Source organism: Centruroides sculpturatus, unplaced genomic scaffold (assembly GCF_000671375.1).
Source record: "Centruroides sculpturatus isolate CEXI.00-Female unplaced genomic scaffold, Cexi_2.0 scaffold41, whole genome shotgun sequence".
Classification (NCBI taxonomy): domain Eukaryota; kingdom Metazoa; phylum Arthropoda; class Arachnida; order Scorpiones; family Buthidae; genus Centruroides; species Centruroides sculpturatus.
This window is the reverse complement of record NW_019384983.1, coordinates 301,287-311,161: the sequence shown is the minus strand read 5'-3', so window position 1 is coordinate 311,161 and position 9,875 is coordinate 301,287. Positions and strand designations below refer to the sequence as shown.

At 26.7% G+C, this 9,875-nt stretch overlaps 1 protein-coding gene across 1 annotated transcript in view; it reads right to left on the bottom strand.

Moving 5' to 3' along the window:
• Nucleotides 1-2,641: 2,641 nt before the first annotated feature.
• Nucleotides 2,642-9,875, bottom strand: part of LOC111632828 (eukaryotic translation initiation factor 2 subunit 3, Y-linked-like) — a 16,822-nt gene continuing 9,588 nt past the window's right edge. The window contains exons 7-8 of the mRNA XM_023377358.1: nt 9,351-9,523; nt 2,642-2,871 (exon numbers count right to left, since the gene is read on the bottom strand). Of these exons, the coding sequence (XP_023233126.1) occupies nt 2,817-2,871; nt 9,351-9,523 (228 nt within the window). The 3' untranslated portion in view covers nt 2,642-2,816. The remainder of the gene's footprint in view (nt 2,872-9,350; nt 9,524-9,875) is intronic.

The window sequence follows — 9,875 nt, the reverse complement described above, 5'->3', positions numbered from 1 at the left end:
CCGATTATTTATGTATTATAATCACAACATGATAGCAAAAGTACGTGATTTATATCTTTTCATTAATTGATTACTTTAAAAATATTGGTTTTCTTGATTTTTAATGAGTTAAAAGCGCGGAAAATGGCAAATATATTAAATCCTCTACTGTTTACATTGAAAAAAATGTTAAACCTATCAATTATGTAAAATCCTATTAATTTAAAATACGATCTTTGATATTGGAATTAACTTTGTAATTAAATAAATTAAGTTTTAAAACACTCCCGTGGATTCTGCTTTAAAACACCGTTAGATAAATAGCAGCAACAAGTTCTTGTTAATAACTGTTAAGAGATTTCATGGGAAAAATAGCGAAATGATTTTTAAAACTGCAGAATGTATCCTCGTTGGGGGTTTAAATTTATTTGCAAAAGAACAGGTTCCCGAAAGCATAGTGGAAATCTGTCACGAACGCCCAACGAATACCGACGCCGACAATTAAGTGGAAATTTCAACAAACCATTAGGGAAGAATGCTGCTCTCATGCTGATTATAGTTATTAGTGTCTAGTTGGAGACATTGATGTCTGTCTAGTCAGATGAGATCGCTGCAACGCTCATTTTTTTCTATAATAGAGGAGCGGAATGCAAAAAGGGCAAACACGCGCCATATTTGAATTATTTTTACTGGGAGAATACTTTCGACGCTATAAATTATCTACCGTGTTTATATAAGTTGTTGATTTAAGGGGGCAACCGGAGTCCGCTATATGATAGATACGAACAGGAGAGTGCACTGTTTGTTTTCTGATAGCGGAATCCCCATTTCGGTTGCGGAGCCTTACAGGCCCATCCCTACTAATCAAGGATTGTTATTTACCTTTGTGGTCTGGCGGTTCAAGGGTTAAGTCGGTTCCCAGAATACTACCTCCGAGAGCGATAGGAACGAAGGCATGATCGCTCCTTCCCAGTAATAACAAGTTTGCCATCCGGATAAACCTCATCTATTAAAATGTCTAATGGGATATTACGAATAATGGGCCTCCAGGCTCTACGAATGTCAAAAACATTTCTTATATGAGCTAATTTCGAGAGAATAAAGGTTTTGTTTAAGTTCGCGCCTCTTTTTCTAATTGTTCCATTTCAACTCGTTACCTATTCGTTGGGATGTGACAATGCCAAGTACTTAGCAAGATAATAGATCTAATTTCAGACCCTAGTTAACCAGTCTACTGAACTTCTAAAGAATTAAACGTGATCTATACCACCTTCTCGGTATCTCACGAGCTTTCAAGGTTAAAATGCCGAAAAGAAAAAGCAGATAAATGAAATCTTTTAATTTTTTTTTAAGTCCACTGACCTTTTCTAAAATGGATACCATCTCAATTTGGAACAAGTCAAGAGATCCACTTAAGATCACCAAAAACTCTCTCCCTCCGAAGGTCAGTGGGCCATGAAACATACCGCCTGTTGAACAAAAAGATACAAGAGATTACAAGAACTACAAGCAGATTGGACGATAACTGTCATTGTTATTTTGTTCGTGTAGATGATTAATCGTTCATGTAATATAAAGGAGGAACCATTGGAATAACTGCATATTCTATGCGTGTCCAGCACCAATCTAATATATTGTCAATTTGACTGACATAACAAACTAGTTTGTATCATTAATATCGTTTTGTTTTTTAAATATTTCACTAACGTTCTATAATATAATAATAATGAAAATAATAATAATAAAAATACTTTAAGCTTTTAGTTTGGAAACTTGGGTTGTAATAGTTTATGTCAAGCATTAATGATTGATTAAAATAAATGATTCTCAGATCACAAAGATGTATGACTGAATGAATGTCATTCCAGCACATTAACATTTAGTTTTCATTCTTGAAAGTTTTTTTTTTAACCCCATTTAAAATATTTTAAAATCGAAGTTTCAATTATTAAAAACAAAGTTGTATATAATAAACAAAAATAAAATTTTATTAACTTCATATTGTTACAACTGTTTGATATACACTGGCCAGTACATTATTTATTACTTAGCCCATCATGTACCACCACTTTTTATGGAGACATTAAACTGTCAATTTTCTTTCTAGCCACTTTTTACATCTTCCAACTAGTTTACCATCAATCTTAGAGTAAAAATGGACTACAGATTCTGGGAACTGTTTCATTTTTCCTCATCTTTATCTTTGATAAACAACTTTTGAAAAAATGTAGTGGCTCCATAGCAGTGCAATATCAATTCTATTTTATCTACTTGTAGTACTTTTAAGGTTATATTTATTGTTTGCTCAAGCCCATGTAAAGTGGAGGTTTGATTCTTTTGCTTATCAAAATCTTTGAAAGTAGCCGACGGCCGATTCTCCTTTGTCGGCATCTTCCTTCTCAAAGGAAAATAACTATGTGCTTTACTAATCACTTCACAATGGCCTACATCATCTTAATTAATTGCTTTCAAATTTTAAAAGTAAACTTAAATTTCTTGCTTATCTAAATCAGACTATGGACTTACCAGTCTTAGATAATATTTGATTTGCTAAAGATAAATCATGACAGTTTTGTTTATGAAAGTATCGAGAGCAGCGCTGATAAGAAAAATATTGTGCATTATCTTCCACCTTAATAAAATTTAACAAGAAACTATTTTAAAATTCCAAAACAAACTATTTTTTAGCATTTTCTTTATTCTAAACATCCTTTTTTTAAAAAAGTAACAATGTGAATGGACATGACACACCAATTTATTTCATTCAAAATCTTTGTGTTTACAAATGTTTTTCTTAATACCTTTCAGAGATAATTTAATTTCTGGAAAAATATTTTCTATGTTGACGGTTTGATAGTTGCTCCACGACGAATTTCACCCCATCCGATCAATCTGAAATTTAAAAACCTTTTTATAAATAAAGTGTTCAAAAATATCTAAATTATAGCAGTAAAAAATCTAAATAAAATATTTTAAATAAGTTCATTTTAATGCATTTGACCTGATAAATATTAACTCCATCAAATAGATTTGTCCGAAGAAACATTTGACTTCTCTTAACAATGATCATAACTTATAATTTGATATATATCATGATTTTATCTATAATGATAGCCTGATCAAAATTATGTTAATGAAGTTATATTTTTTTGCTATTATTCATTTCTCATGATTGATATAACTTTCATCATTGTCTCTACTGCTGCATTAACATCAGAAAAAATTTTTAAACTTTCAAATTTTAAATAATCCATACATTATTTTAACTACATTTATTTTAAAAAATACAAGAGATAACAATGATTAAATAAATTTCTTTGTTATTTTTTCTTTCATTTTAATTGGAATAAGCTGATAGGATCACATGTATTAAGATGTGATCTATTCACTTGAAGGCAACTTTGTTTTTTTCCTATGAATGATAGATTATATTTAAGACGATAAGCTTCATGAATTTGAAACTACAAAAGTAATTTGCACAAGGAAAAAGAATTATTGATGACTGTAAATGATAATTACATTACTTTTTACACTTAAACTATCAAACTAATTGATATTTTGTTAAATATTACTAAATACAATTATTTTATATTTACTGTTATATTTTATATTTCGACAGGAAAAGTAATTATATTTAGAAAGAATTAAAGATTCTGCTTGTTAGAAAATATTCATTTATGAACAAATAAATTAAAGTTATATTAGATAGCATTTAAAATAAGTGCATTAAAAAGTGACTTATAAATTTTAAATATTGGTTTTAATATTAAAAGTAGTAATCTGTTTGGTTAAATTAATGCAAGCTGTCAAAATAATCATATTCATTAATGCCATACAAAGTCATATGAAAATTAAAACATATTCTCATTGCCTTAAGTTACCTTTCAGAGAAAATCAACAACTGATTTTATCCATTTATAAAAAGAAATTTTATTACTAAAATATATATTTAACTAAAAATTTGTTTGTTAGGAAAATATCAAAAGTATTTTTTTTTTTTAATGTTATTGAGAAAAACCAGAAAAAAAACAAAATATTTATAATATATTTCAAATATAAACATTATTAAAAATCATAAAAGATAAAATTAATTTAGGTTTGCCTTTTTTGTAATTCAAATAATATGTAATTACAGAAAAGCAGTACTATGATAAATTAAAACGTCTTTTTAGGTGGCTCCCTCTGGTTTTGAATATAGTAATTAAAATATAGAAGACCAAAAACATGTATAACAAGAATAAACATTTGAACAGTTATAACTAATCTTAATTAATTACAAATCATTATTTATCAATTTAATTATTCTGATATACATTTTACATTTTAGAGAATTAAGAATTACTTGTGACAAATTTGATATGTAAATAAAACCAGTTAAAACTACTATTTAAACACAGTCCAAATATACGCTGCATTTTCTTGGAAATTAATTATATTACACAAATTGAAGTTGCAGTCAAGCTGTTCCTTGGATCAATTTAAGAGAAAATTTTAAAAAAACTAGCATTACTCAATATATACAGAAAAGATTAATATATATGAAATGCCGTATATAACTCAGGCAAAGTTCATGGGAGTCATGATCTGTGGATCAGAATTCCTAGAAACATTATCCAATATTCCTGAGCAAACCAGTCTTCTAACAGTGGATTTCCAATTAAAAAAAAATTAAATATATTTATCTTATATTTGGTTTCAACTTTCATACATTGATAATTAGGAAGACAAGTTTTAAACCAGAAATGATATGAATAATAAATTATCATGACATTTATTAATGTATTCAACCAGTTATATCCTATGTCATATATAAATGACATAGTTTCCTAAATAAAAAATAATTGTATGTACAGACTACAGTAAATAATATTGCCAATTTAATACTCAATTATTGTGATCGTCATCAATGTTAAATCAAAATCTAAATTAAAAACTTACAAAGCAAGTTTATATAATGATTATAAATTATATTTATAATTTTAAATAAATTTTTTTTGTATTAAAAGATTAAAAAACAATCAAAAAGCATTATAAATCAATATAATAATCTTGTTATCATCATTTTATTTTAGTGAAGTTTGACATTAATTATTCAAAATTTAAAATATATAATGTTAAAAAAAATGATTAATGGAATGATTCATCACCTTCTTAATGATGATCTTGTTGTCAATTAATCACCAAGCATTCAATTATATGCAAATTACTTCAGAAACAACAAAATGCTTGCAAATTGCTAATATAACAATTGGTTACGAACAAATTATTTGCCAAAGACTTTATCTAATGGATGACTGATCACATAGCAATAGATTTATTATCAGTAACTCCTAGACAATTTTAGGTTGTAATTTTTTTACATATTTAAATATAATCACTATTTATTTATTTTTATTAGATTGTGATTGAAATACAAGCTGTAAGTCAAGGGTGTATTTAATTTTCATTCAAAATTATTTAAAAATATAAACAATATGAAAACAAATAGTCTTCTTAGTGTATCATTCTCATACCTACAAGACAGAATCCATTAACCTGCAATTTTTTACTGTTATATAATTTTTACAAAATTCTGACACCCAACTGCCATGCTTTACTGTTTCATGCTGGAAAAAATCAACTCTTCTAATGTTTTTTATTGTGTTTCAATGTAGATGAGAAGGATATATTAAGAAGACTATAAATTATTTTTGTTCTTATCTTTAAATTATATATATTTTAACATAATTAGATAAGAATTGAAACTTGAATTAAATTTAAAATGCATTTCCAAAAGAATATATTTCTAAATAGTTTAATTCAAATTTGAAAATGAAGAAAATTAAATATTTTATCAGTTTTTTCCTTCAAACAACAGAACCAGATGTATTGTACAACTTGATTAGTATTTTCTCTATCATCAGGTCACAATTTATATTGATAACATCACTCTCTTCTAGTGTGCTAAATGGGGTTACCAACATTGTCCTAGATTAATTATTTCCTTAAGAATTTTTTCTGGTATAAAGAGAGAGAGAGAGAGAGTTTTTTTTATCCAAATAAATATCAGATTATATCAAATTTATTTGAAATTTACTTATAATAAAACTTATAAATTAGAAAATTAATTTTCTATTAAAAATTCAAAAATTTAAATACTATTTGTAGTTTAAATACAGCAAGTTTCATTTAACATCATTTTGTTATAATGTCATTGAGGAAAGAAGTACATTTTTAATCATTTACAATTATTACTGTTGAATTTCTTTTAGGAACAATAAAACTGATTCTTCAAGGTGAAAAATAAATGTTGGAAGATACAAACACAATCCACTAATAATAATATTAACTGAATTACATCTTGCTTATATCAATTAGCCTGGATTAAAATTGGTTTTATATGTCATTTTGCTTAATGTCACCGTTTCCAAAAACCAACTGATGATATTAAGTTAGGATTTGCCATGATTTGTTTTAATAATCTGATTTAGTATGTTAATTAACCTATTATTAGTTTAATTCCAACATCAAATATTTTCAGTTTCAGTCAGTATTATTAAAAAAAAAAAAATTAAACTTACATATTTATTATGATTAGGTTAAAGATAATATATATTAAAAGTAAAAAATCAGTTTGATACCTTTATAAATACTTATTTTTATGTTTTTATTTTGCAACTTTTTCTAATGTATTATTCTTAATATATAAATATTTTAAATGGCTCTAAGCTGTTAATAAAATACAGTAAAACTCAAACTCAAATTATCTAAAGTAATGTGAACTGACAATTCTCTCTCTGACAACTGAAAACTGAAATAAAATGAATGGCCAATGCCATTTTGGATTAAAAATTACAAATATAAAAGATTTTTATAGATCATCTTAAATCTCTTTATATATATTCAGTGAATTTAATCGTACATAAGAAAAACTTTTTTACATCATATACTATACCGCTAATATGTATGTATAATAGATTTAAGAATAAAAATGTGTATTACTGTAGTTACATTTTAACATAAATGATTTGTCTCACATTAAAGTTAAATAATAAAAGATAACAGAAACAAATCAGTTTGTGATACATGTTATTGTTTTAAACTCTTCCTTAAAAAATTCTTTAAAGTTTGTTTCATAAAGACAGACTCCTCTTCCTTTGTTGCAATATTCTACAATCAATCAATATCAGCAACATTATGAAAAATGATGCTGATATGACTGCATCATTATGGAAAATGAATTGGGTGGCTTGTCCGAAATATGCTGTGTTCTGTCTGTCCTTTGCCACTTTTCTGCCCTCATTATGGGTCTTGTCAAACCAATCCATAGTGGGCTTGAAAAATCTTAGTAATCATAGGAAAAAAAAAAAGAAAAAAAAGGTAAAGTACTACAGTACAGTCAAATTTTGGGTTTTAAATGGGATTATGTTCTGAAAAAACATCATATGTCAAAAATAAATACAGTAAATCAATAAAAAAAAAAGGCTATATGAAACGTAATACAGCACATAGCATTGCATATTGTATCATAAAGTGTACAGAAAAAAGGAAAGAAAGAATGAATGAAATAAAACAATGTGCAAAAGTATATTATGCTAATGTTAAATACAGTAATCTTTCAAATATCATGACATCTACCAGAAAAGTATGCAATGAAATTTTATTATAAAACAACAACAAAAAAAAAAAAAAATTAAAGGAGATGGTGGAATATTAGTTGCTGGATGGAGATGCTATAAGATGCAAATGGCTTGAATTCAAATTCTAACAGTTTTTATGTTTCTGCTTCACTCACATTGGCCATCATAGGTTGAAACATCATAAGTTGAAGGATGTCTGTATATTATAAGAAAAGTAGCTTATTCACTTCCAGGTTTACCTCGAATAATGAAGAGTCATGGTTAATTGAGAGGGGTTTTACTGCATATATATTTTTAAAATGAAACATCTATTATTATTTGAGCATCACTCACTTTATTCACTTAGCTCATTTCTTTCATTCAAATATCATTAGATTTAAATAACCTCCCCAAAACTGTTTGACTGATCATGGCCAAATTTGGTATGGACATCAAGTCCAAATCAGTGAATGTTGTAAGCTATTTGAAATTCTGTTCAAACTGTATCCTTAAGGAATATCATGGAAAAAACTCTACCATAGACTTAAAATGGGATTTTGGGTGCTTACAAAGAACATGCAGTAGTTCACTCCATTTACAAGCATGAATAAACACACACTACTATATAAATGCAATCAAACATCTCTGTATTACATGGATTGTAGTATGTCTTGCATGGCTTTACAGTAAGTGTGTTGCTACAATGGTGGTACCACCATTAGTAAACTTATTAAGGTTGATTTAGTGTAAAAGAAAAATGTAATGGACATCGTATATCTAACATGCAAATCCTATTGAGCTAAAAGCTATATGCAAAGCATGACAATTATAAAGGTAGAAAAAAATGCAATTGTCAACATATAATCTATCAAAAATGCCATTTGACTACATTGCTTTATTGATTCTAACCACAAGTTCTTCAAATAAACAATTTGTTTGGGATATTTGACAATCCTGTAGATCAACTGTAGTCACACTTCATGCAGATTGTATTTTTTGCACGGCTTGTGTCAATAAGATAAAATTCCACAAGCAAAGCTCAATTTATCAACAAGAGGAGATGAAATTTTATGACTCTCAACATTTTGCATTTACTTGAATAAAATATTCAAGTAAATGCAAATTCATTAACAATGGCTATCAAGAAGTTCACGAATACAAATCTGATCAAATACACTCAAAATATTTTGGAACTTTTTCTTTGAATAAAAAGTATTAGCAATTTTAAGTTGCTCCTATACTATATTTCATATATATATATATATTACAGACATTAAATATTTAATTCAAAATGTAAAATAATTTATATATTATTTTCTGTGTTATTAGATTTACAAAAAATAATTATTTACTAAAATTATTTTACTATACTCAAAATAATATAAATTTATTAAAAAGATATATTTTTAACAAAATTCAAATTCAAAAAAGTTATAACATATAAAAGTGCAAAAACTATCCCTTGTTTCATTTTATACCATTTGCTAATAAGCTGTTAGCCATTACAGGAAATACATAGTTTTTTAGACAGATGCCGAAATATAAACCTATTTCAACATCTGCAGAAACCAGGTTAGCATTTGAAGAAATGACCAGAAAAACCAGACAGATTCTGAAATATATGTCTATTACTGAATGTGCTAGCACTCAAAATGCAAATTTCAACATATGGCTACAACATATACATTTTCTTATCAAAAATAGTGTTTAATTCTTTGTTTAAATTAATTTTCTTGTAAATTTTATATCATTATTATTATAAAAATATCTTACCTCCAATGTTTTTCAACTCTTCTACTAAGGGCTATTTTTTCACCTATTTCTGTACAAACTGGAGTTGTTAAAGTAATTTTAGCCAAATCAGCTCTTACAGCCACTACTCTTCCCCCTGTTGATAAAGAACCAATGTTAACCATCAGCACTTCTCCTTTGGATAATTTCTGAACCTGCAAAAGAAAAAAGAAAAAAAAAATTGGACAATCTTAAACTGCAATAAGCTTTGCATGATAGAAAAAAATTGGTTTTTAAACATATAGATATCCAAAATTTTTAAGTTAACTTAGCAAATCAAAATCTTAGATAGTCAACATTTAAAATTACTCAAAAATTTGAGTAATTTTAAATGTTATTTTAATAAAATAAATAATGAATTATTATTGAAAACTAAATACTCTTAATATTAAACACACACAGATACTTTTACTTACATTGTTACTTCCAACAATGTTTAAAAGATAAATAGAAGAAAACAAACATTTTCAGTCAGTTTAGTGGCCTCCTTGGGTTACAATTTTTTTT